This window comes from Hippopotamus amphibius, chromosome 2 (assembly GCF_030028045.1).
Source record: "Hippopotamus amphibius kiboko isolate mHipAmp2 chromosome 2, mHipAmp2.hap2, whole genome shotgun sequence".
Taxonomy (NCBI): domain Eukaryota; kingdom Metazoa; phylum Chordata; class Mammalia; order Artiodactyla; family Hippopotamidae; genus Hippopotamus; species Hippopotamus amphibius.
In genome coordinates, this window is record NC_080187.1 from 137,850,806 (window position 1) to 137,878,703 (window position 27,898).

Here is a 27,898-nt window from a genome sequence, read left to right on the forward strand (position 1 = left end):
TGGTCTAACATAGCAGGTGCTCAATAAATAAGTGTTTGTTGAATTTGAATTTCATTTTGACCCTGGGGGAGCCTGGATGGATGAAGTTGCTGACTGGCTCTGAATGCCCCGGGGCCAATCGTAATTCTAGGTGCATACTATTTTTCCACCTGACTCAGGCATTACAGGCCCCGCGTGAATTCAGATGCTTGAAATCTATGCTAGTAGGTTTCTGAGAAACTAGGTTACAATTACATCTCTAAAGGCAGTGTAGGAGCCAGCCTGCTTCTGCCGGAAGCACACAGATGCATGTGGGTCACATTGCAAGTTCCTTTTGTCTGTGCTGACAGCAGATTCTCTCAGTTAGAATGATAAGTGGATTTGTGATACCAAATTCTGGAGCTTTAAAGAATTCAAACCAAACATCTATGTCCTTTGCATTTATCTTGGAACAGCCAAGTTAAAAAAGATGAAATCCTTTTAACAGTTCTCAACCCAATGCTCTATTTCGCTTTTTGTAGGTAGAGAAGAAATTTATTTGGGGGTGCACTTTCTCCCCACATACCTCCATTCCCAATATTTCTGACTCTGTTGGCTGATATTACTTGTCTGGGATTCAAAAATATGTAACTCTTGCAGAGAATAGAAAACTCAAGGGTTTTGAGTAAGGTAGACATATTCCTCCAGCCTGCAGGCTTGAAGGGAGCCTATGAAAGGAAACAGAAGACCTGACCCTTTGCAATTTTTGCTGTTTTCATGAACAGAAGCAGAGGGTGTAGTGGAAAGATTTCACAAGTTGTGTGACTATAGGCAAATCACTTTATCTCTCTGAGCTTCAGTTTCCCCATTTATCGAAAGAGGGTATAGAAGAGGAAGACATTCTCTGGATGCGGACTAGGCATGGTCCAACCAGAGCCAGTGGCAAGCCTAGGGCTGTTGGCTTGCAAAGCATTTGCTCATTCTCCTGCATCAAGCTGTCCTCTGGCCAAAGGCTGTCATTCGAGGAAACACTCTTAGAATTTAGAGTGCGCCTTCAGTAATCAAAGGTAACATTTCTGAGTTGACTTCTTAAATATTTTTAAGAGGTCTCAGCAAAGTTCCTGAATGCTCTATTTTCCATCTTTACCTCCTGGACAAGCCATCCACCACAATGAAATTGGGTGAGAGTCCTGATTCCCTTTGGGGTCTCCATTATTTGGCAAAAATTCAAGTTATGAATAAGCTCATTGGTAGCTCACGTGCTTCCAAGCGGGTGGGCTCTTTTTCAGAAAGCGATTCTTACCCACCTGAATTTTCCATCTCTGCAGTCTTAGACCTTGGGCCATTTCATGGGCTCTTCTATCGACAGCCCCCCCTCCCCCCCCCCCCAAAAGTGATTAGGGAAATGCAAAGCCAAAGTGAAACGAAACAGATCTATCTGCTAAGTAAGAAGGGCACCATCCAGCAAACAGGAGAAGCAGATTAATAGCTGCCTTACAGCAAAAACAAATGAACACAAAATCTAATTTACAAACCTATTAGATTTGCTATGTAAGCTGTTCACAGCTGATCTGATTGTACCTCTGCCTCCAGAATTCCTGCAAGACAAAGGAAATGCATTATTTATAAACCCAGCTCTTCTTTGCAAAGCTTTCTTCAGTGGCGGGGAGATCCTGCAGCCCCCTCTTGGAGAACTTCAGAGGGAGGATACCGGCAACATCCTGGACCAGCCACAAACCTAAGCATTTTACAGGGAAATAGACCTCCCAGATCCTCCCCTGCCTCCTGCTTGAACATTGTTTCAATTTCCACCAAGATTTCCACTTGAGACTTTCATTTGAGCTTTGAGACAAACTCCGTTGGGATGGATCTCCTCTGGTTAATCCCACAGGCTAGCACCCTTTCACATGACTCAGCATTTACTCTTGCCTGACTCAGCATCTGCCCAGGTCTTCTCTTGCTTTCACTCACCTGTAGTAAGATGTCCATCACATTCTCTCCAAACTTGAGACTTCAGAAGCTGAACAGAGGCGGCCTGACTGACCCAACCAGGACCTCCAACCAAATGTGAGAATGATTTACTCTTTGGTGGCAGGAAAAATAATATTAAGTTGTGTCACATTGTGGGGCAGCAAAAAAGGTGGGTGAGTAATGAGGTCCTTTGCTTTTTCCTCTGGAGGATAAGTTTTTGGAGAAAAAGCATTCTGAGGCCCTTTCCAGCCCCGCCATCTCTTCAATTCTGTCAGATTCCATTCAGGATGGGGGCTATTGGGCCATGAAGTTTCACCCTGCTTTGGTAATCACACTGGGCCAGGGGAGAGAAGAATCCATCTGCCCGTGGTACCCAGCCTGCTTTGTGCTCTGTATGTGTTTTTTAAAAGCTGTATATGAGACTAATTATTTTTATTAAACTAAATGATTTTATAGGATATATGGTTTGAGGAGATATTTCTTCATACTTTCCCCTTTTTTTTGGAGAGCTATATAATATTTTATTTTTTTGTGATTTTATTTTTTAATTAATTTTTATTGGAGTATAGTTGCTTTACAATGGTGTGTTAGTTTCTACTGTACAGAAAAGTGAATCAGCTATACAGATAAATATATCCCATTTTTTGGATTTCCTTCCCATTTAGGTCACCACAGAGCATTAAGTAGAGTTTCCTGTGCTATACAGTATATTCCCATCAGTTGTCTATTTTATACATAGTATCAATAGTGTACATGTGTCAATCCCAATCTCCCAATTCATCCCACCCCCTCTTTCCCCGCTTGGTGCCCATATGTTTGTTCTCTACGTCCGTGTCAAAATAAGATCACCTATCATTTATCATCTATCATTTTTTAAAAGTTCCATCTAGCCTTTCAGTCAAGGTCTTGGAACACTCCAGAGAAACAATTAAAATCACTGCAAAAACTGTGTATTTAAAGAATCCTGTGATTTTTTTTTTTTTTTACTTTTTAAAATATATTTTATTGAAGTATAGTTGATTTATTTTTTTTAAGCTCTTTATTGGAATTGCTTTACACTCTGTACCAGCTTATGAGGTTCACCAAAGTCAATCAGCTGTATTTATACACATATCCCCATATCCCCTCCCTCCTGCAACTCCCCCCGACCCTCCCCGTCTCGGCCCTCCAAGATCCTGTGATTTAATATGAGCTCTTTGGGAGAAGTTAAGGCGTATCTCCTCACTGGTTTTAAATCTGGATTTTTCTATCTGCTTTCTTTAGGATTTGCATTCATGTAGATATAATATTGCGTGCGTGCGTGTGTGCATGCATGTGTGTCTTTTCCTGATAGACTGAAATGTCTTTTCAACATTATTTGGCAACAGGAAGTATTCTGCCTCATAGCCGGATGACCAGGCAATAGGAAGGGTGTTGTGACTCACCCAGTGCCTCATCCCAGATCTACCTTCAGGTCTCAGATTTCATCACACCCAGTCTAGTTCTTAACGACACAGAGTATCATTGGTTCTTCACATTTAAATCAATGTGTAATATCTCTTTTTTGTCCCTCTTCATTTCCCCTTGGGATGGTTGAACTCTCACACTTCTAATTCAAGAGTCTGGGAATATCTGGCCAGCTCTGATCTGTGACCATAATCCACTAAGGTCAGAGCCCAAGGGCTTTCCTGACCACGCTGCTGTCCGCATGTCACTGACCTCTCACATGCCCTGACCCTGACCCCGTCCTCAAAATCAGCACTCCTTGGGGGGAGGGAAGACTTGCTGCACCAGATATTAAGTCAAGTACAGTAATGAAAAGTGTGCTCATAGCTCAAGACTAATGAAAGGTTAATGGAACAAAAAAGACCATCCAGAAATGCTGCACATGAGAACTGAAGTATGATTTTTAAAAATCATTATCAACGAGAAATTCAATAAATGGTTTGAAGTAGCTGATTAATAATCTGGAGGTGAGTTGGAGGGAAATCAGGTAAGTGTCCCCTGATTTATAAACTTCAAGTGGATTTAACTAGTGTTTCTCAGACTTTAGTAATTCTCATATTCCTATCAGCAGTTTGCCGTACTTTATCACCCATGCTACTATCTACTTAAGTTTTAAAACTGACTTATCTTTTAAAAACTTCTTAACCTGTGCAACGCCATCTGTGAAACTATGGGTTTGATATCATGATTATATACTCATTTGCAAAGAACACAAAAGCATCACCACAAAAATATTTATCGATGGAATTCCTAAAATCATCTTACATTATCACCAAGAATACTTATAGCACCTCAGGGAAAGACTGAATTAAACAGTTAAATATTTAAAGAAGGCAGCCCATATGAAATTGGTAAGAAAATGGAAGAGGATATTTATCAAATCTTGATGAGGAGTATATGCGAAGGACTTTTAAAATTCAGAAGTGGAAGAAGAAATCCTAAGAGAAAATGCAGACAGATGTGACTTCATAAAAATTTAAAATTCGGCTTATACAAACAGCAAACCTCAACAAACTGTGTTCAGCGTCTTTCCTGAAATCCGAGGGGCTCTAGGTGAGGTAAGCCCTGCATCTGTGCATCTATCTGGTTTCACGTAACCAGGGGCTTGGAGAGGACTCAATGCTGAGCAGCAACTGCTTCCTACTATTTTTTCTCTTCTCCCGCCTCCAGGCCAGGTCCTGGGGAGCACCCAGTCCTGCTGACTTGGGCACCACAAACCATGCACTTGTTCATACCAACCCTTTCTCTGACTCCGGGTTTCCCCACCCCAGCACTATTGATATTTCAATGTTGGTGTTGAGGGGTGGGCACTGTAGGGTGTTTAGCAGCATCCCTGGCCTCTACCCACTTTATGCCAGGAGCAGTCCTCCCCATACCCCCCAAATTGTGACAACCACAAATGCCTCCAGACCTTGCCAAGTGTCCCCTGGGGTGCAGAGGCAAACGTGCCCCCGTTTGAGAACTTCTGCTCTGACTCTTGTTTGCCTCTGAGAAGATGAATCCCCTCCCCCTGCTCTCCCTCACCAGCCAACCCATCCCATCACCTTCTTACGCTAAACCCCAAGCTCAATAACACCTGTGCTTCCCCTAAAAACCACCCCAATTTTCAATTCTCAGACACCTTTCCTTCTCCTCCCAAAGCATTCTGTTATAGCATGTGTCACCTTTTCATATTTAATTATTTCATGGAATCACAGATGGGAGACTTGAAAGAAAATTTTGTCATTTACATAGTCTAAACTCTTCCTCTTATAGTTGAAGAAACCAAGGTCTAGAGATTTGGTTCTGGTTTCAGCTGCCCTGGCTGTTTGCCACATTGGCAGGGAAGCCCCTGGATGGTGTGCATTAACCATGTCTTTTATTTTCTTTATCTGATGCTTTGACATTTGGGGCCTTGCTGACTCTGGACAGATGGCTCCTCTCAGGGTCAGCAAATTTCTGGAGCTAGTAAACAACTGGCCTGGGAGGGCACCTTTCAAATGCAAACCACATCCCCGCCCCCTCCCTTATTGGGATCTTACACGCTGGGCCACTGTCCACCTGCCATAATCACCTGGAGCTAGGTACCAGACACCTGTGCATCTGTCCGGTCTGACATAATCATGGGTTACAGTTGTCCCGGACAAACAGGGACAGCTCTTATGCTCCATAGTCGGCTGAAGTTATCCAAACTAGCCAATCCTAAGCCTGCTTACCCTGCCTCACCCTTCCTTCTTATGGAAACCACGATAAAGGCTCTTGTCCACAGTTCCCCCGCCCCTGCCTCCTGAGTGACCTGGTGCTACTCCATGTGGCCCTGCGCGGTGTGGTGTGCTACCCCTCTTGGGATCTGGAAGTATAACAAACTACATTTTCAATGGCAGTCATCTCCTGATCTGTTGGCCTGACCATACCTAAATAATAATAAAGCCTATATTAAAACAGGGGGACCCTGTCTTGTTCACCTTCTCAGCCTTGCATAATACTTTGCCCAACTGGGGCTCAGTGAATCAAACCTAACTTCAATGTTAAGTAGGACTTTTCCTCTGAAGTCTTCCCTGCAGTTTGCATGCCATGTTCCCACATATTATTTATACCTGCACAAGACACAGTTTCACCTCTCAGATACCTAAAGAACAGGGGAAACCGTCATTCACGAAGAAACTCAGGCTGCAGATGTTTGGCTCAAAATGAATCGCATGAATTGGCAAGGGACTTTTTTTCTAATTAGGTTTTGCCTCCATTGTTATTATAATAAGCTGACATCCCTTGTGATGGGGGGATGCTGATACCTGCTTGGTTGAGTGACAGCAGATGGTGATCAGGTGAGAAAAATTTGCTAAAGATAATTCATCAACTTCTGAAATCATAGAAACAAAGATGCTGAGATCATCCAAATGCGAGAATATATGGGAAAGCACTTTGCACACTATAAAGAACTCTGTAAAACAAGGTATAATGTTAGTAATAACCACTGTCCACTTGACCCTGCCCAATATTTTCAGCCATAGTGAGGAAGGAGGTTGACTACTCCAAAGCTCTACATTTTAAGATGTCAGTCTCCTTTCTACCATGGACGTGATACTCTTTCCGAGCAGTAAACTAAGACAAAAAATAAAAATGGCATGCTAAAAAAAATAATTACATGCAAAGTTAGATTTGTTTTCAGTGAAAAGCAATGAGCAAACCTGTAAACTGAATTTCTGTTTGGCCTCTTCATCCAAGCCCAGTTGTTTATAGGTAAGGTCATGTTCCAGTGTGTTGGGATCTCATAGCTGTGTTAGAATCTCCCGCATCCTTGGCTCCTCACTGGAGAGTCAGGCTCAGTAAATGAACTTTCAAGAGCTGACAGCTTTAATTAAGAGTCTGGACACAACTTAAACAGTTGATTAGTCCCGAGAATAGAAGATTAAACTAAAGCACAAGTCACAAATTTGCAGATGGCTCTTCGTTCACAGCTTTGGGAGGATACTGAACGTGTGCCTTCACCTTGTGCACGTAAACCACTGGGGTTCCTGCCTCTGGATCCTCTAAAGACACATTATAAGTATGTGGCCCCACAGACACATGGCGGGGAGAAAAGCAAGGAAAAGGATGATTTGAGGTCAGTCACATGAACAGGGCGAGGGCTTCCAACAGGGTCCAAGGGTGTTTTTTTTTTAAGACTTTTTCTTTTTTGTGGTAAAATATACATAACCTAAAATTTCCATTTTATCCCTTTTTAAGTGTACGATTCAGTGGCATCCAGTATATTCACAATCTTGTGGCGCCCTCACCAGTATTTATCTCTAGAATTTTTTCATCACCCCCAATAGAAACTCTATACCCATTAAACAATAGCTCCCCAATCCCTCCTCCCCCAAGCCCTGATATTCTATTATTCTATTCTATTCTATTCTATTCTATTCTATTCTATTCTATTCTATTCTATTCTATTCTATTCTATTCTATTCTATTCTATTCTATTCTATTCTATTCTCGTCTATTCTATTCTTTTCTATTCTATTCTATTCTATTCTATTCTTCTATTCTATTCATCTTTCTGTCTCTATGAATGTGTCTACTCTAGATATTTTTTATAAGTGGAATCATACAATATTTGTCCTTTTATGCCTGGCTTTTTTTTTTTTTATAAATTTATTTATTTATTTATTGGCTGCATTGGGTCTCTGTTGCTGCACAAGAGCTTTCTCTAGTTGCAGCAAACAGGGGCTACTCTTCACTGTGGTGCATGGGATCCTCATTGCGGTGGCTTCTCTTGTTGTGGAGCACGGGCTCTAGGTGCATGGGCTTCAGTAGTCTCCGTACACGGGCTCAATAGTTGTGGTACACAGGCTTAGTTGCTCTGCAGCATGTGGGATCTTCCTGGAGCAGGGATTGAACCCGTGTCCCCTGCATTGGCAGGCGGATTCTTAACCACTGCACCACCTAGGAAGTCCCCCTGGCTTCTTTGACTTAATATAATATTTTCAAGGTTCATCCAGGTAGTAGCATGTGTCAGAAGCCTGGCTTTGGATGTGGCCATTCTCTGGAGCTAGAAAATCGCAGAGATGGGGTAAGGAAAGTCCCCTCCAAAGTGTTTGTGTCTGGATCATTGAGCACCTGTGATTAGGGCAGGAGCAGAAGTCCCACCGGGTGACACGTGCTGGGGGCTCAAGTGCTGGGGGCCCAGCTGAATGGCTCAGGGGCTCTCCTGCCCAGAGCTTACTTGGCTAGGAACTTCCTGAAATTTTTTGCTGGCAAATTAAGCCTTGATGCTAAGTGTGACCAACAGTGAGGACCACAAGCTCCTGCACTGCCAGCCTGTTACCAGTGTGAGAACTACCCTGGATCACAATGAAAACTGGAACAGGCCGGTCACTTCTGGACTGCCAGCCAGGACTCAGGGGGTACAGGGGGTCCTCTCTCAGCAGCTTCAGCTTTACAGGCAGCAAGCGACACTTTTGGTATGATGTTTGCACCAAATTTAGCTTTATTCCCAGTGCCACCCATGTCTGGCACGGTTTGTTTCCCTCCTCCAGGTCCACCCACTCAGCTGCCGGCTCCTCAGGGCAGGTCTAACAGCTTCACTGAAGGGCTCAACAGTCTTTGAGGTGCCTTTTCCTATTCAGCAGGTCTTATTGCGCTGGAGCCCTTGGACCTCGCAGACACTGGAACACTGCTGGGCACAGAGCTCTGAAGAGACCAGTGTAGGTTTCAGCCTTGACAATGGCGTTTCCATGACAATTGAGATCTTTGGCTTCCGTGGGTGTTGTAGGTGCTACCAAGAGGGTTACGTCAACAAGCTCATGGGCTTCTTATGCCCTCCTCACTGAATGCTCAGCTCCTCCTTCTTCCATCCCCTCTTCCTTCATGTTAAATATTAGCTTGGTTTGATGTATCCGCTGGCTGTGATTTCAGCAAACTTCTGTTTGTTTATCAGCTTCCATGGGTGTACAAGAAGGTACCAGTTCACTCTTGGCTCTTCCATCTGCTCAACCTCAGAAAACATCCGTGAGAACTGAGGGCTTTGGTGCCAGCCAATTTCCTGAGTCTCTTATACTAGTCATCTGCACATCAGAAAAGTAAACAAGCCACTTGGATGCCAAGCATTTACCATTACACGTATTCCTGATCTTTTCTCTTTCTCATCATGAAACTGTCACCAACGGCCAGGAGAGAGACCATATAATTTATCATCCGTACCGAACACATTCAGAGTAAACCGAGGCATCATCCAGAAAGGATACTTGAACTGGGATGGCAAACTCATGCAGTATTTGTCCTCCTCCAATCTGTATTCATCTTATAAAGCAGAGACTTTATAATACAAAGATTTCCAAGAGAATGCTGCATTCCAAATCTAGACCACTCAAAACCCCAGAAACCATGGCAGTTAAAACTCAGAGGCGATACCTGTCTATGCAGTTGGTTGAGCTGGAGCTGGTGAAAGCTGTCAGCAGAGAATAATTCTCCAGGAAGTAGTTTGTGGCTATACAGCCTTTTCAGAGTCCCTCCTACCCTCATTCTGAAGACCCTGTTTTATAGTGAGCCAGCATCCCTTGACCTGCCTTGGTGTCCTGGTCACAGCTGCAGCAAGGTTCTCCCTACATTCAGCTGCCACTGAGCTTCACCTAGCATGTGGCTTCACCACCAGCCCCTAGACTGGGGCCATGCCTGGGATAGGGTCCTGCTCATCTCTGTATTGCCATGGAGGGGCAGAGGTCACGCATCTCCTGCACATCCAACGTGCTCTAAAGAGGACTGCTAAGTGAATAGATGAGTCAAAAAAGCCGAAGCCATCCCTACGTCGTAGAGAAGAGGTTTCAGCCCCCATCCCAGAAGCATGGCTCAGGGAGGAAGAAGGGAAATCCCAGCCTCACTCCCACCACCACTGCCCACCTACCCACACCTGCCAGGAGTGCTGCAGATCCAGAGCCTTTGCACTGGCTCTTCCCTCCCCCTGGAACATTTTTCCAACAGATACCCCATGGCTCACTACTCCCTTTCCCCCTTTTTCAAATCTTGGCTCAAATTGGACCTTCTCAAAGTGGCCTTCTCTGACCATCCCATTTAATACAGCATCTGCTGTCCTACTCCCCCTCTGTGGCCCTCCCCAGTCCCATCTCCTTTCATCTTCTCAGCACCGTATCACGAAGTGCATGCACAGTCTGCCTCGGCCCCAGGAACGTAAGATCCATGATGGAGGTGCTGTGTCTGTCTCGTTGATGGCTGCACCCCTAGTGCCTGGACATCATAAGAGGTCAGTGAGTATTTACAAACAGAAGGAATCTGCTTCCTCCCATCCTTTGTTACAACAGAGAAGCCAGCTGTCCTCTTATCCAAACTCGGTACCTCTACCTGTGCTCTGAATTGCATCTATTCTTGCCTTTGGCGATTCTTAGTCTATCAACTATTTCTTCTCTCTTCCCCGTATATTTACAGCTTCCTTTCAGCTGTGTAGCAATTCTGGTCTTTTTCTTGGACCTTGTATATGTCAGACTCTGTTCTACAAATTTTATATTAGTTCATTTAAGTCTCACAATAGCCCGAGGATGCAGAAATGATGATCCATTTCTACATGAGAAGAAACAGAAGCATAGAGAAGGGGAAAATCCTTCCCAGAAGATCTGCACAGCTACTAAGTAGGGATGACAGGATTCGAACCCAGCAGGCTGGCTCAGACCAGAGCCTTATGACTCTGCCATGATGCTGACTCACCCCCACTAGCATTTGTATATATCTTTGCTTTTCTCATCTTCAACAAACGACCTGATCTTCCTTCCACACGCCCCTCAGCTGCTTCTCTATCTCTCGCCAGCACTTTCCAAACTTCTACACTCTCTGTGATTCCTCGCTTCACTTTCTCCGCATACCACTCCATTCTGGTTCAGGTCCCCAATGCTCTATCAAAGGCGATCTTATATGAACACCTTGTGATGGGTATGTCTGTCCCCATCTCATTTGAGCTCTGTCAACCTTTGATGACGGTGGCACGTCCACCTTCCTGGATAAGTAAAGTCGGGGCTTCCTGGTTCCTCCTTCCGGGGCTTCCGGAGGGAGGTTTATCCTGTGGCCCTGGATAAACCTCCCTCTGGAGGAAATAAGCTACTGGGAAGAGACATGATAAACAATGCCAAATGAAGAGAAGGGTTAGAATCCTCAGAGCATCTCTAAGATTCCTTCTGGCTCTGAAAATCCATTATTTTAAATCATCTCCTCTCAACACTTTAAGGTTCCATTAACAATGACATAAAATCCCTCCTTGGTTCTTTACGTTCCCCCGACAGAGGGTGCCCCCCAATTAAAAATCTCAATTTTTCTCTATATTCACACCAAACAAGATTTTGTCCAGTGTTACTTTCTATCAAAATGTAGAAAATATTTTTCTTACAAAATATTAGTTTTATAAGATTTTCAAATACAAAATATGGTTGAATATCTTTTTTTCAACAGCTTCCTGCCACCCCCCTCCCCACCAAAATTTACTCCCCCAAGAGCAATGGCTTCACTATTCCCAGGTGACAATCCCAGTCCCCAACAGATATGTTAAGAAAACACGTCCCTAGGAAGGGTATGTGGATTCCAAGAGAACAGCAAAAATTATCAATAACTTCATTTGTTTGAGCTCCACTGTGTGCCAGGTACTGTACCAGTAGCATATTAATTTTCATATTTTGGTTTTAAAAATAGGACATGCAGGCTTCAAAAATTTAAGTGATTTGCCCAGGGTCACCCCCGTCAAATAAACTGGCAGAGCAGGGATTCAAGTTGCATGTAGTCAAACCACGTGTGCCTGCAGGACGCTGGCTCCTGCACCCTGCCCTTCACCTGCTGCATGTATGGGTTTAACACAAAGTCAAGGAGGTGCCAGAGACGTAAGAGGAAGCAAAGGTTACTCAACAGGTAGTTGTGAGACACTTGGTGAGCTAACTGGGAAGATATTCAAGTCAGATTCTCTGCTTGGCACCACACCAATAAGGATAAAATGTGATCTAGCCATTAAAAGCTACGCTTCGGAAACAGTTTTATATGAAAATTCATTCGATCCTCTTTTAGTCCATTTGGGCAGCCAGAACGTAATACCACAGTCTGGGACGCTTAGAAACAACACTGATTGCTCACAGTTCTGGAGGCTGGAAGTCTGAGATCAGGGTGCCAGCATGGCCAGATAAGGGCCCTTTTCTGGGTCACAGACATCTTGTATCCTCACGTGGCGGGAGGGGTGATGGGGTCTCTCTGAAGCCTCTTCTATGAGGGCACTAACCCCATTCATGAGGCCTCCACCCTCATGACCTAATCATCCCCAAAGGCCGCGACTCCAGATACCATCGCATTGGGCATTAGGATTCCAACACGCGAATCTGGGGGGGAGGGGACAGAAACATTTAAGCCACAGCACTTCCACTGGCCCGTCACTTAGTGTCCACTATTGACAGTCACTGCAGCCTCCTGCTGCAGACACAGTGCAAGCCCTGGCTGTCGTTTTCCACTTTTTTATTGTATGAGAAATATACGACTGCAAAACCTTAACGGAGAGGTTGGCAGCCCTGAAAATTTCTCATTTCATTCATGTCACACAGTGTGGATAAATCCGTGCTCAAAGAGAAGCAGAACGCCTGTCCGACATACCACGCTCTGCTCTTGAACCCGCCTCGCTGGGACTTGAAAGGCCTCTGCCTTAAGTCGGCCTTTCTTCTCTCTTTTTTGTTCACTTCTTGATGGACCCGCATTCAGAGGCCATGTCCCTGTTAACACAGCTGCAGCCTCTTCCTGAGAAAACCCCTGGAGGGCAGCCGGATTGGGGGGGTACTTTAAAGTCACGTTTCTTCTGCTTCCTTACCCACTCTGCTGGGCCTGGATAAATGCCGCCTCCCCCTGACCAGCAGTCACCACTGGAAGGAGGATGGCGGGACCATCAGTGAGGGGGCTGGAGTTCTGGCTCCCAACAGGCTTTAGCTTTGCAGCCCTTGGCCTCTCGAGGGCTTGATGTCCTTCTTTGCAAAGCGAGGTCCTGTAGTGGGATTACAGCGAGAAGCCCTGGGCAGATGTGAATGTCAGTTGCAGTGTTGTTATGGAAGGTGATGGCTACTGCCTTCGGGATCAGAAGAAACCACTGCTGAGCCCTCTCGGATCAGCTGTCCTTAGGGAAGCTGCCTTCCACCAGCGCGGTCCATTAGGGAGAAATAAGGAGCAGTGGACAGAAGAAATGGAATGTGTTTTCCGTGGCAGAACCATGATTCCTGCCGCCTCCGCCGCTCTGCCTGATGGCTCTGTGCCCGCCTAGAGGGGAGACCTGCCCGAGATTAAATTAGTGCATTTTCTTTTCTTCAGCAAAGAAGTGCTCAGCTAAATAGCACGAGAGGCACATCTGACAGTCATGTTGCCAAGACCTGGGTGTGGCCCGTCCACAGGGCATGGGGCTGTGCTGGATAGAGCCCTGATGGGACACAGAGTCTGGCCTGGTCCCTGAGTGGGTTGACGACACATCAGTTCTCCTGAACGGGACCCCGAAATGTCTCTTAGGTCCTAGATTCCCTCCTCCTTCATCAAGTGTCAACAGTCCTCCAGGTTTTCTTTGAAACTCTTCCCTGCTGCTCCCTCCCAGCCCTTCCCCCCCGGCCCCTCCCCTAGATGTCGGGGTTGCTCAGAGCCCACCCTTAGCCCTTATGAAGCCCCAGCTTCCACTGTTCATCTACATGCTCAAACTCCTGATGCACCTTCAGGCACAGCAAGCTCCAGGCTCCAGAATCACAGGAGCGCCCAGATACCCCCACACAGACCGCAGACCTGACTGGCACTCATACCCCCACCTGGCCCTCTCCCAGGGTTCTCTCAGGGAATGGCACCCACCCAGTCATGCAGAATCAGTGTGCTATGGACACTCCCCACCCTCTCTCACCAGGTCTTCCCTCCAAAATCTCCCAGACTTCAGACTCTCCCACCTGAGGACAGCAGGTGCCATGCCCACATGCCTTCCCCCGGGTTCCCTGCTGTGGCTTCTATCTTAGCTCCCTGTCTGCAGAGAGACAGTCTTTGCCAACTGCTCCCACGTGGGGCCCAGATTTCCAAAATGTAAAGTGCAGCATGGTGCTTCCTTCTTGAAACTCTCCTGGTTCCTCCGCTGCTTTCAAAATAAAGTTTGGGTTCCTTAGCAGAGCACACAAGACCCTTTCTGAGCTGGCCCTCCTTGTCCTCATCTTTCTCACTCATCCACCTGCTAACTCCACCAAGCAATGGGCAGTTTCTGGAATGCGTGAGTCGGACCACAGGATTGTGCCTTTGAACGTTATCCTCTCTCTCCAGAATCCTTTATTCTATTTTCCATTTACTTAATTCAGAGTTTATGACTTGCCAGCCCCAGGTCGTATCTGGCCTACATATGTATTTGGGGGGCTTGCATAATGTTAAATCTTTTAAGATTAAGAGGCCAATAATAAAAACTCAAGGGACTAATCATTATAAAATATCTTAAAGTTTTGACTTCTTTTGAGCAATCAGAAGCTCTGGCAACCTTGAACTATAGTAATTGGTGGAGAGGAGAAGCAGCCGTGCCTCATGTTGGGGGAAGGGTATAAACTCTATTTTCCCACAGTCCACATCACTCCCCAATACACTGAACTGTTTCACTTATTTAACAGTGACCTGCCTAGACCTTGAAGACATTTGAGTTTGTGATCCCTAGACCCACTTCTACTCAGGTAGCAAAACTCAGTTCATATCACCTTCTCCATGACCTTCCCTGACTCAGAAGCCCCTCTTATGCCAAGCACAGCAAGGCTACAGGACCTGAGGCTGCACAGAAAGTGGCAGGGGTTACTAGTCCCTTGTTCCCTTTCAATGACAACTGACAAGATGCTTATTGATAAAATCAACCATAGCACAAGAGGAACACCCAGGGGCACTGTCCTCCCTGCCCCACATACAATATTCAGAAGACAAAAATTCTGGAAAAGAAAATTCAGGACCTCTGTTCTCCCTGTGCTTTCTGGGACTTGCTGACTGAATCACCAACTGATAGACTACTAAAAGCAAGCCAGCCTTGGCTCTGGAAGGATACTCAGCTCTCACATCTCAGGTGTCAGCTGTGGCCTCCACATCCCCCCTCCCCACCCCATGTTCTGTACGAGTCCAAGGCTCTGCCCTTTGGGTCCTCCCTGTGAGCTGCTTTCTGATTACCTTGGAGAAAAGCCCAGAGACAGCGCTCGGGGTGGAGAAAGTGAACTCCAGCCCTGTTGCTTTAGGGCATGGAAAATGACTTCACCCAACAAGCCTCACTGCAGCTGGTAGTGGGCGGGGGATGGGCTAAAGATGGGCATAGGGACCATGCACATAATACATGAATAGGGACCTGAGCAGGCATCTGTTCGGATGGACAGTTGGAGGAGTGACCATCTCCAGAGCTAACACTGCCGGGGCATTTACCAGGGGGCAGACACGGACCAAGTCCTCACTGTGGATTTTTTTCCTTTTGTCCCTATCGCAGCCCTATGAAATGGGCCTTTTTATGACCCCCATTTTGCTTAGAGATGTTAAGCATCATATCCAAGGGTTTACAGGGAGGAGGGGCTGGAGGCAGCAGTTGAACTTGGCTCTGTCTGATGGATTATCTCCAAATCAGGAACTTGGTGCAAGAGGTGGGGGTGGGGGTGGGGTGGAGGTGAACACCTGAGCTCAGCCAAAATGGGGGCGTACTATAACGGAAGCAAACCCAGAAGAGGAGCCAGAGAGCAGGGCCAGACGGTCATCGTACCTGGGACACTACACCTGACTCCAGACATGCCTGTAACGTCACCTGCCACAGCTAAGAGGAGGAGGTGTGAAGCCAGTCAGGACAAGGGGAGTGTGCAAGGGACCTGGGGTTGTCCCATCCTACTTGGTTCCTACTCCTCATTCCAGGAGACTTTGGCCCTAAAGCTTTGAAAGTTCCCAGCAGCTTCGGACAGGAAGTTCGGGCTGTGCAGAGGGCTGGGAACATGGTTTCTGTTCTAAACGAGCACGAGGGAGAGGAAAAAAGATGGGTTAACAGGAAGCCCCCCTCCCTTGATTTTCCTCTTGCCCCAAGCATCAGTCCGCCCCCCAGAGTGGGCTGGGGCCTGAGGCGGCACCACTGTCACAGGCCTGCCTGCCTCCAGGGTCCGGGCTGGTGGCCCTGGACGGTGCCCAAGGGACAGTGGCTCCAGTTGTCACTGAGGGCTCTGCATCGAGGGGCTGCTTCAGAGCCTCACCCTCTTCCCATTTCTCCCACCATCACCTTCCTGTAGAAAATGCCAGGGGAGAAGACTAGGGTGAAGGGGGGGGGCACCCCGGCCCCTCCTTGGGGTTTAGAATCATTAAGAGGCAAAGAGAATTCTGTACCTGCTGACTTCCCATGTGACTGCAGTGGACGGACAGGTGGAAGGGAGATTTAACCCCTTTTTCTAGACAGTAAAACACCTGCACGTGAAGGCCTTGCACAGAACCGGGCGATGCTGTGGGGTGGGGGCGTGGGGAGCAGATACACAGAGCCTACCCATCACCTGGCAGAGGGGATGGAAGAAGGGCATCTAGCCTCTTGTTTTCTTGATGGAAATGCCTCTTTGATGCAGCACTGTCAGAAAATGAGGCAGCAAAAAAAGAACACGGGCTTTGGTAAGATCCCTAACTCCACCTCTGCTAGTGGAGTATTTAAAAAAGGAGCTTTCTCACCCCTTAAAATGAGTAAACTGTGAAGAGTAAAAGAGATAATGAAGACGTATAAGCAGCTTGGCAGATGCTATTTTTATTTTATTTTTATTGTTGTTCCTATTAAACTTTTCTGAGAAGAGAGAGTAGGTCATGGCTGAATTTGTCTGCCTTTTCTTTTTGTTCCAATTAGCGTGCGTTAATTGAGTACCTACTATGTGATGAGCCCCGGGTTAGGCTCTGGGGTCACAGTGGGGGATGAAGACAGTCTGAAGGTGCTTAAAATTGAAATGTGGAGATAAGAAACACTCACACACACACATACACAGGAAACACTCCAGCAAAGGAATAGAATCCTAGCCGCCCATCCTTACACTGGTGATGCTAAGAAAAATCCAGGAGAAGCAGTGATTAGAAACTGAGGGTATACTAGGGAGTGGGCAGGGAAGAGCTGTTTGGGGTGGATGGCATTTTGTCAGAACCCTAAAATATGAGGGGGGGGGCAGCCTCGGAAGGGCTGTGGGAAGAGCAACAGGCAGAGGGGTCTGCACAAGCCACGGCCCCAAAGCAAGAAGAGCCTGTCGGGTTAATGGGTCCCAGTCTTCCCTTGTTTAAAATTCATGCTGCTTCTGGGCCCTCCTTGCCCCATAAGATGGTCTCTGAATCTTCATCCCCCACCTCTGTTTATTGGTCCCACTTTCACCTCAAGATTGTGGCTGTCTCATATAACCTCTCCCTCTTTCCTCTCTCCCCTCATTGTTTCTTTACCTTATTTTTACAAACACACTTTTTTATTTGTAAAATATTCTTCTCCTGCCTGGTCTCTGCCCCTTGCTCCTGATCTGCTTTTCTTTGCTCCTCAAATCTCTAGCGAGGCCAGATTGGAATCACAGTCCCTTTATCAGGGACCTCTCTGAAATTTCGCATCGCCTCACCACGCCAAGGAAAGAGGTCTCTCAATGTCACCCGGAGTCCGCTGACGCCCCAGCGAGTGGCCCTGGAGCATCCTCGTCCCATGGACCCTCCCGCCAGGGACGCTCGCCCCCCCCAACCTTGGTCCCTGCTTTGGTCTTTTGGTTCTCCTCTCACTTCTTTGTCCTTCTCCATGGCCTTTGCTCCCTTGGTTTCTCCTTCCAACTGTATAAATGAGGGCAAGACCAAAGCTTAATCCTGGGGTCTCTACTATGTTAAAGATTTCATCTACATTCATGGCTTCAACTGTCTCCCTCCAAACAGCTTCCGATCTCCATCTCAGCACTGATCTCTCTCCTAAATATTATTCTCTTACATACTGGTCACAGTTGTCCACCATCTAGGTGACCATGGACAAGTCCCTCCCCATCTTGGGGTCTCATTGCTGTATCTGGAAAATACAGGGGAATGGGCTGGCCGGCCTCTTTTGTCCCTATGCTCCAACCATTGGTGATTCAATGATTTTTACACATAGATGAACTCCATATCTTAAAATCACCACATTTAAAGTGAAATTCACCATTGACCTTAAGGCACAACTTCCCCTCTGGATTCCAGTACCCACAGTGGGATCAGCCATCGCTGAAAATCCCAGAGTGTTGTCATTCCCTCTCTGTAACCAAGACTCCCTACCCTTTCTTCCTTTCCATTTATACGCCCTGCCCCCCAGCCCAGACCCCCCGTGATGCTCCTATAGATGACCTGGGTAGTGTCCTCAGCTTCCGCCCTTCCAGGAACATACAGTCCGCAGATTCCTGTTCAAAACTTTTCAAGGGTCTCATAGCAGTTCCTCTTCAGCTTTGTGGACTTCCTTGAGAATCCTATAAAATGTATGCATCCTCTGCCCAGAGAAATGCCTAACATTTCAAGAGGTTCATGGATCTCCTGAAATCCATCACAGACTCTTTAGAGGTCTTTGGACCCCAGATTAGACCAAAGCAACCCCTCAAAGAATCAAGTGTGAGTCCCCCAGCCCCTGACAACCTGGCTGTGCACCCCCTGTCCTATCTTGTTTTCCTCCACCCTCAGGTCCTCCTGAATCCCCCACTCCAGCCAAGCCCCAAAGGTAGGAACTGCTCTTTGATGTGCACTTGAACCTTCTTTGGCTCAGGCCATTCTCCCCACTGGATCAGCAGATTCATTCTTCTTCCAGCTAAGTCTTGGACCACTCCTTCAAGTCCCACCCTGCTCCCATCTCCTCCAGAAAATGTCTCTCTTGCCCTCTGTCCCATATGCGGACTCACTCTTCGGAGCTCCTACAGGTCTGTCACCAGCCATCAGCACAATATTGTCAATTTTGGTCTCTATGATATGGCAGGGCTCACCACTGAGGACAGGGACTGTCACTAGGCTGAGATGCTTGCTGGTGATAATGAATCTTCCTGATATCCAAAGGAAGAAAGTTTCTGAAATGCTCCAACTGAGCTATGACTGATGCCAGCTTTTCTATATTTCATTACACACACTCACATGCTTTTCTAAAACACGGCATATTGAGCATAATTTATCTGGAACACCCATCCTGCTGTAATAGAATGATTCTCCAAGTGGTGCTGAGAGGTTGGGAATAAGGATGCTATTGAGCCTATCTTGCCAGTTCATCAAGAGGCTTTGTTGAGATGTGAAAGCATCCACCACGATGCCTAGCATGTAGCAGATCCTCAGTGTGTAAGTTTGCCTCCCTCCTCCCTTAGAGTGGCTTTTTTCCCTTTTAAATGTAGAGCAGGTGGTAGGTGAAAATAGCTCAGCACCTATTTATTGCCCTGCTCTAAGATTTCAGGGCAAGGCATTTAGAAATAGCAAAAGGATTAGCTATTTCCAGTGAGTCTGGACTCACTCAACAGGGATGGTACCCAGCGGTGATGCTTCGGAGCTAGAGAAGAACTGTGGGTTTGCTGAACCTCATTGACAGATGGGGAAACTGAGGCCTGCCCTTGAGGTGTCATATCTCCCAACTCTCACTCACCCCAGACACATTTCTCATCATCACACAAGCACTCCCCTCCATCAGGCCACAAACTCCTCGAGCATTTTTTCCATTCTGGGTTCACCACTTCGCTTGTCACCGGCATCTCAGACAGGGCTTGTGAGCCCTTGTGTGTGACGAATCAGATGCATTTTACTCACACAGCTTTGTGATAACCACACAGGGATCATGGTAACAGTCACAGAAACCAGGTACCAGGGAGCCTTCCTGAGGCTTTTCTCCAGTGACACTGGGATGCCTTGTAAGGCTTCTGTTTCTTCACCTAATTGGGAACAGACTGACTTCTCCAGCAGACATGGCAGAGACTGTGCTGGTTACGCTGAAATGCTGCATTTGAGATACAGTCATTGAGCATTTACTATGCAACATGCCCTGGGTATATGGAGATGAACAGGACAGAAATGGAGCTTTCCTTCATGGAGAATCATCTTGTGAAAGATGAAAAAAAGAAGAACAGAAGTAAATATACCATCACCTGGTCCAGGCAGAACAACCCTTTCCAGTGGCTAATCTCTGCCTATTTCTGAGACAGAAAATAAAAACAGCACTACATAACAGGACTCTGATGAAGACCCCAAATCCAAAAGTCAACACATTTTACTTTATTTTATCTCAATTGATCTCAACTCTCAAGTGTTCCAGCTTCAAAAGGTAAGATTAGGTACCATTAAGCCGGCCAGACCAGCATCGATTTAAAAACCCTCCTTGATACTACAGGATGGAGGAGGTTGCAGACCCTTATTAATCTCCTTGTTATCTGCACGATCTCAGGCTGCCAGGAGCCAGTGCACCCGATTCCCAATTCTGGCCACATCCACATCCCTCCAGCCCTCTGGCTTCTCTGTACCAGGCCACAAAGAGCTTGGATAGCACCGTGAATCACCCTGCTAAGAAAACTTTAACAGTGGGCTGGTCTTTCTCCATAGAATCGGGAAAAGGGAAAAGGGGGTTTCATCTACAAACAAGATGGAACTCAATGGATTTCAAATCCGACAATTACATGGGGGCTCATATAACCCACTGTATTTTCTCTCCTTTGGCCATGGAAAGGCATATATAAATGACTGCAGAACGTAGGTGGCAGGAGCCGTTCTGAGCTTCTCTCTGGAACTAACCCCCTCCTTCCTGCCCTCCCTCCTTCCCTTCCTTTGTTCTCCAAACCAGTGCTTACTCTCTGCCAGGCACTGCACAACGGGCTGAAAGTACAACGTAGCACAGATCTGACATGGTCCTAGCCATCCTAAAGCTACAATCTAGCAGGCAGGAAAGGCACAGGTAAGAAATACGGACTGTGAGGAGCAGTTAAAGGAAATACAGAGTGCCGGGAGACTGTAAGATGGGGGTCTCACCTAGTGGTGCTGCTGGGGGTTGTGGGGGCTCAAGCATCCTTGCCTTTTGAGTCATCCACAAGATCGTCTCATTGGGGGATTCTTTTTTTGCTCACCAGGCAATTTCCCAGATACAATGAGAAATCATTTCTGTAACTAGGTACTTTTTTGGAAGATTAACTCACTTACTCTCTATAGAAGTTTTACAAGGACTTGTCATGCCTTTGCTGCCAAGGGGGCAGATAATGGTCACAAAGAGAAGTAAAGCAAGCACATCATCACGGCATCAACTTCAGTCATTTTGGGGGTCTACCGTCATGTGTTTTGCTAATCCCACTCTATTGACTTAATAGTTTTCTTTAAATCGACTCACTTAAAAACTTAAATGAATTTATCATCAAAGGAACCTTTATATCGCTACCAGAAATAGAATACCAATATCCCTTGCCCCAAATAGCAAGTGATGGCAAAAAATAAATACAATTAAATTCTTGGCTTCCAGCCTGCCCAGAGGCTGTCTTTATCTGAAGTAGCACATTGGTTTTAAAAGGCTCCCCTCTACTTGCCTTCGATCGCCCCTAGAGGCCTCCCCCATCAATCTCTCTGCCTTTTATAACTGAGAATGGAGTTTGGAATTAGATTGCTGGCTGGGCAGGCCACCAAAACCACTCAGGGACCCCAAGAACTCTAGGGAACTGTAACCGTGTGTGCCAGCTGTGAAGTGGGGCCATTGGCTGTGTGAATGATCACATCCAAGCCAAGCTCATGAGGAGTCTTAATGACACAGTCAAGGAGTACTTGGCTGACCAGCTTCTCTGGAAATGTCTATCATATGTTCCAGCACTGAGTCAAGGTTATTCTGGTACAGACATTGAAGCCTCCTTAAGCTCATTTAATAAATCACTTCAACCCTTGGTTAAGATTGCTCCTTGCCCTTGGAACTTCCCTGGCGGTCCAATGGTTCAGACCCCATGCTCCCAATGCGGGGGGCATGGGTTCAATGCCTGGTCAGGGAACTTAGATCCCGCATGCCACATGGTGTGGCCAACAAAACAAAACAAATAAACAAACAAAAAACAAACCAAAAAAAGTTTTTAAGACCTTCTTGTCCAAGAAAGTTGCAAAGAAAAGGTTAACTCTGAAATCAAGATTTAAAAAAAGAAAAAAAAAGCCTCATGGGAAAGATGGAAAATAAAGTGTATTTAAAAACAAAATTTCTCCTTGCCTTACTTCATGCCTCAGGTCTCATTTGTGGGAGGGGGGAAGGGAGACAAGTAGGTTAATCTGCAGGCCTAAACCTCGGCACCCCGGAAACGGCCAGCTAGACCTTGATACCATTCAGTTCTTTTTTCTGTGTTTATCAAGCTGGTAATTTACCTGAGTCTCAGTGTACTCATCCATAAAATGGTTTCTTCCTGGGGTTTTATAATCAGTGTGTGAAATAACATATGAAAACTCCTGGCATGCACACAGGCATCCAGCAGTAATAATAACCATTATTGATTTTTTATGACATCCACTTGAGGGTCAAGGCCAACTCTGATGGGCAACAGGGGTCCTCACACAAGTGTCCCCTGGTTCAATGGGCCAAGGTCTTTGCCTCAGGCTGGGGCTCTGTAGCAGCGAGTGTGTATACAAATTACCCGGGGTCTTGTTCCGATGCAGATTCAATTTCATCAGGTGTGGGTCTGGGGAGAAGGCCTGAGATTTTGCTCTACCAGAACTCCAGGTGAGGCCCATGTTGCTGGTCCAAGGACCACACTCTGATTAACAAGGTTCCAGCCCAATGGTTCTCGAAGGGCGGTCCTGGGAAAGACCGGAGATATGAGCATCCCCTGGACCTTGTTAGTGATGCCAATTCTCAGGGTTCACCCCAGATCTGCCAAATCAGAAACTCTGGGGTGGGGCCAGCACTGCTTGTAACAACCCCCCGCTTTGGCACTTCCTGCCCTGGAAACCACAGTACTCGCTCAACTCCAGTTGTCTTATGGGAGTTGTCTGGCACGAGCCTGAAAGGGGAAAGACAGCTGTATCTCAGCAGGTCCCAGCCCAGCAGGAGCCAAATCTCTGGGGATGAGCATTTTGGGACTCTCTTCTCTGTTCAGATTCACCCTTGAGCCAAGAACACGAATGAAAGCTACTCTGATGCAGGCAGTAAGAAAAGGGGCAGCTGGGAACCTGCATCTGGGAGGGAGGGGTGGTCCGGGCTGTCTGCACCCTTGGTCTCCCACCTCCCTTCCCCCTGCTTCCCTCCCCAGCCACTCCATGACTTCCATGCAGGTTGGACTTTTACAAGACCGTATGGGCCGCTCCACTGAAGTCAGACAGGAAGGCAGGCCAACAAGTATTTCCAGAGTGTCCACAAAAAGTATAAGTTTGCACTTTCCACGTTCCTAAATCCCAGGTGTTGGGAATTTGGGACCCCCCTCCAGCAAGTGTATCCAAATGTACTCACAACAAAGAAATGGTTTGTGTTTCTCTAATTCTAGTCTACGTCCCTTCCTCTTTTTCTCCCTCTACTCCCTCCCCACCATGCTTTTTGGTACTATATTATTTTTTGAATTAAATAGTACTCACGTGGATATTGCTTCGTTAATACTACAACTATGCTCTTCAAATAAATCAATGTGTCTTGAGCACCTGTCAGGCACTCTTCTGGCTGCTTTCATTTGTGTGTATGTGTGTGTGTGTGTGTGTAACTGTGGTAAAATATACATCACATAAAATCTACCATTTTCACTATTTTCAGCTGTACGGTTCAGTAATGTTAAGTACACTCACATTGCTGTGCAACCAGCCTCCAGAATTCTCTGACAAAACTCAAGCTCCGTGCCAACTGAACAGTACCTCCCCACTCCCCCAGCTCCTGGCAACTACCATTCATTCTACTTTCTGTCTATGAATTTGACTATTCTTGGTGACCTCATATAAGTGGACTCATACAATATTTGTACTTTGTGTCCAGTTTATTTCACTTAGTATAACGTCCTCAAGGCTCATCCCTGTTGCAGCATGTGTCAGAATTTCTTTCCCTTTTAAGGCTAACATTCTACTATATATATATACACACACCACATTTTGCTTATCCATTCATCCATTGATGGACATTTTTTGGCTATTGCAAATAATACTGCTATAAACATGGGTGTACAAATATCTGTTCAAATCCCTGCTTTTGACTTCCAGACACGGAGTTGCTGGGTCAGATGGTAATTCTATTTTTAATTTTTTGAGGAACCACCTTACTGTTTTCCACAGCAGCTGCACCATTTTACATTCCCATCATTTATATTTTACTTACTCCTCAGAACACTGTGCGCTGGACACTATTAACTCCATTCTACAGATTAGGAAACTGAGAGTCAGAGAGGTGAAGCCACCTGCCTGAGGTCACAAGGGTAGTAAGTGTTTCATCAGCGATTAGAGCCTCAGTCTTTCCATAGCAGCTCCCAGGGGCACCAAAGGAGTGGCCCAGTGTCCGAAGGCATGAGCAGTGAGGCTGGCTTGTACGGAAGACTTGCCAGCCCTTGCTGACAGGGGTAAAGGAAGGCCCCAGGCTGGCAGCTGGGAGAGATTTACAGTGAAGACCTAAGGGAGTCATTCTGTTGATGCTGGAGGGTAGAGCTTTGGTGGCGGTACCCACTGGGGAAGGGGTTGTGGAGCCTCCACCCCCAAGGTTGGACGGCCCCCGTCTTTAGGAGGCTATTTGTCAGTGAGCTGTGTCCTTATGTTTCAGTCTAAGAGGCTCCCTGCCCAGGCCAGGACCTGGGCACCACTGTGGGTTTCTCTCTTGCCCTTTTCTTTGCCTCTCCTGGGAACTAAACCTACGGACTGGGGTATAGTTTGGACATCAGGCGGAGTCCACTTAGAGTCAACTCCCAAACTTCAGGACCCTCAGAGGTGCAGTAGGAGGGGCTTTGCTGCTTACAGGAGAAGAGCAAACAGAAGTCACCTGCCCTATCAATGTACTAGCTCATTTCCTCCAGGTAGCTTAGCCTCCCCGCTTCATTATTTAAGCGACGCTGGCATTTCCTAAGCAAGAAGGTGTGAATTAATCCTGCGCACTGCTCCTCCAAGCGCGGGCAATATTCTTGTTCTTGAAATCGGAGATGGGAAACCTAACAGCAAGCGCCCACACCTCCCTGGACAGAGTTCAAGGGCATCGGCCCCTCCTCAACGTTGGCTGAAACATTGCACCCAAGGGCGCGGTGGCCACAGTGCCTGGGAGGCTCATCTGACCTGCCACGAGTCCTTCCTGAAGTCCCATTGTTTCCAGCTTCCCTTTGCAGACTGTCTTCGTGGTACAGAAAATGGCCCAGGGCAGGAGGTGGGAGGCAGGAGGACCAGGAGCAGGCAGCCTGGTGATTCCAGGACACATAAGTTGCTAAGAACAGCGTGGGTGATGGTGTCGGGCCCACCTGGCTGGCACCTCATGTCCTTGTTACTGGCTGTGTGACCTTAGCAAGTCTCGGCACCTCTCTGCACCTCCATTTCCTCACCTGCAGGTGAGCAAACATGGCAGCTGTGAGGCTTGAGTGCCCCATGCAGCTCTCAGCACGATGTCAGCTCCCAGGAAACGGGCTCCCTGGGCCTGTACTATCTCCCTGGAGAAGGCTGCCCCTCCCCGCCTGCTTCTTTCCTTCTTCTGCCAGGTTCCAGGAAGCCGACTGCACTAGCCCTTCTGTCTTTCCTCCAGGCCTTAATTGTTCGTGTTGTTTTTCTCTTCCGTCAATGTGTGCGTGTGTGTGTGTGTGTGTCCTAAAATGAGTTGGTCAAACAAATACGCTCCAGAGCCACTCTGATGAGACCCGGTGGGGACAAGAAAGGGGCTGGAGGGGAGGGAAGGAGGGAAGGTGGCGTGGGGGGGGGGGGGGGACACCATTCCAAAACAGGATGCCGTGGAGTTGAACACCCTGAATTTCATCCACCTTCTGGGCTGCCAGATTCCACTCTGGCCCTGCCCCTAGTCTGCTGTCTGCTGAGCTCTCTTGCAATGTTGGGCTTCCCAGCTTTCTCTCTCCTACAGACCTCTCTCTTTTCAAGCTTTATCCTTTGGACATATGAGCATACCTGCTTTCCCCACTGGATGTCATTTCGTGTGTCAGGTTTGGAGAGCTCTCCTGATCCCTGGAATCTGGGTTCCCATCCCAGCTCTGCAACTGGCCAGCTGTGTGACTTTGGCCAAGTTACTGAACTGTTCCATGCCTCAGGTTCCTCATGGTAAGATGAAGATAACAATACGGGCCTCGTAGGATTGTTGGGAAGATTACAGGTGAGAACAGAGCTAAAGTGCTTAGGCTATCGCGTGGCACACAGCAGACACGCAAAAAAAAAAAAAAAAAAAAAAAAAAAAGACTGTTGTTATTCTCTGCTTGGCATCAGCCTCCACCAAGAAAAGATGTATGAGGAATGAGCCCCTGTTTCTAGAAGCGATGCCCTCTGTTTACTCTTCAAGGTAGACTCAGACCCCAGACTATAGATTTCAGGGATAACATTTCCAAAAAATTGGGGTTGGGGACTCAGTTTAGGAAAAACGTCACAACTACTATCGACCATCACCCTCTATCAGGAAAGAAAGGACATCAATACCCAAAAGAAGAAAAGAACATCACCTCAAAAGATAGAAGAGTTCTCGGGAAATGACAGCTGGCAAACTTGAAACTAACATAATTGTTGTGGGGAGGATGCGTTTTTTGTTTTTATTTTTTCTTTTCTTTTTCCTTTTGGATCCCAACCCATCTGCAGATCAGCATTGGGAAGTGTTGACCTCAGGGTCATTTCAACCTCCAGCCACCAACGAAGAGGAAGAGGAGAAATTGTAGTCTTGCGCCTCAAAGGGGGACCAGGAGGCAGAGCTGCATGTCTCCGTGTTCTTCCAATAATAATAGCAAAGTGCTGGGGAACCTCTGTGACAGACCTGAGCGCTTCCTTCTTGCAGAGCATTTTCGGAACTCAAACATACACCCACACAGCAAGGCAGGACGCTGGGTTTCCAAGAGCAGTGAATCAGGATCCCAAGTGCTGGAAGTGTCCGGAGGAGCCGCCCCCTGCCATGTGTGATACAGACACCCTTGGAGCAGTTCCCTTTGCCACTGCGGAGTCTGTGACAGCTGAAGCTAAGAAAATGCTGGGACAAACAGGTCCCGTCAGGACACCGGGCGGCTTCCTAGCCTAGTGACGAATTGCAGGAGACTGGGGAGAATTTAAAACCAGCCCAGCTGCCACCCAGGAGAGTGACTAATCTCCACACTTAAGGACAAGCCCCAGACCGACAGTCACTCAGACACAGGGGATGGGTTCCCTGCGCGCAGACAGCACCCAAGCATCTCACCCTGGGGCTCCTCCTGGAGAGATGGACCTGTCCTCATCCCCTGGCGCGAGGTGGCCACCTGACCCACCTCCTTAGCGGTGTTCATGTTCCTGCTCCTCCCTCACGCTTTTCACTGTATCCTCTCATCTGCCTCTCGAACTCGCTTTTGCTTGAGGCAGCTGAGAGGTGCAAGGCTCCTGAATCCCATTGAGGGTCCTCACAGCTGCTACAAGTCTTGGCCGACCCATCACGATTCCCTGGTTTGATTAGTGTTAGAAAATCATAGCACCACTTAAAAGTGTTTAATAGGGAAAGTCTTTGAGATGACACACACCAACCTGACCTCTCATTTCTTACTCTCTCAATGTTTCCAACACACAACACATCCTTTCTGTTCAGCATCCTTTCTGGGGACCAGCCCTTGGAGGGAAAGAATTGGCCCCAAGTTAAGTCTGTTCTTAATGCCAGTGTGGAAGCCATTAAGGTGATAAAGATGGACAGAGCAGGCACGTCCTCTCCAGGCAGAAGGAGGATGGCGGGGGCACTGGCACTATTGGCGGTGGAAGGGCTAGAAAGAGCTCTCTGGAGAAAAAGAGCTGGACAGAGGCTTGGAGGTGGGGCTCGACATCTCTGCTTTGTATCTGGACTGGCAGTGGGAAACTTACCACTGGGTCCTCCTCTCTTGCAGACTAGAAAGGTCCTTTTATTCCCATTGGCCTGCTCCACGACATTCTGAGACAATGGAAACGGTGCCCTTAACTGGGC

At 47.1% G+C, this 27,898-nt stretch overlaps 1 protein-coding gene and 1 non-coding gene across 2 annotated transcripts in view; both read right to left on the reverse strand.

Moving 5' to 3' along the window:
* ST8SIA2 (ST8 alpha-N-acetyl-neuraminide alpha-2,8-sialyltransferase 2) overlaps positions 1 to 27,898 on the reverse strand; it is a 56,296-nt gene that overhangs the window by 22,575 nt on the left and 5,823 nt on the right. Inside the window, exon 2 of the mRNA XM_057723738.1 lies at positions 1,494 to 1,556. Within this exon, the coding sequence (XP_057579721.1) occupies positions 1,494 to 1,556 (63 nt within the window). The remainder of the gene's footprint in view (positions 1 to 1,493; positions 1,557 to 27,898) is intronic.
* LOC130847275 (small nucleolar RNA U109) lies at positions 12,371 to 12,506 on the reverse strand. Its single transcript, XR_009052056.1, has one exon. It is a non-coding gene; the product is annotated as a small nucleolar RNA U109 (small nucleolar RNA).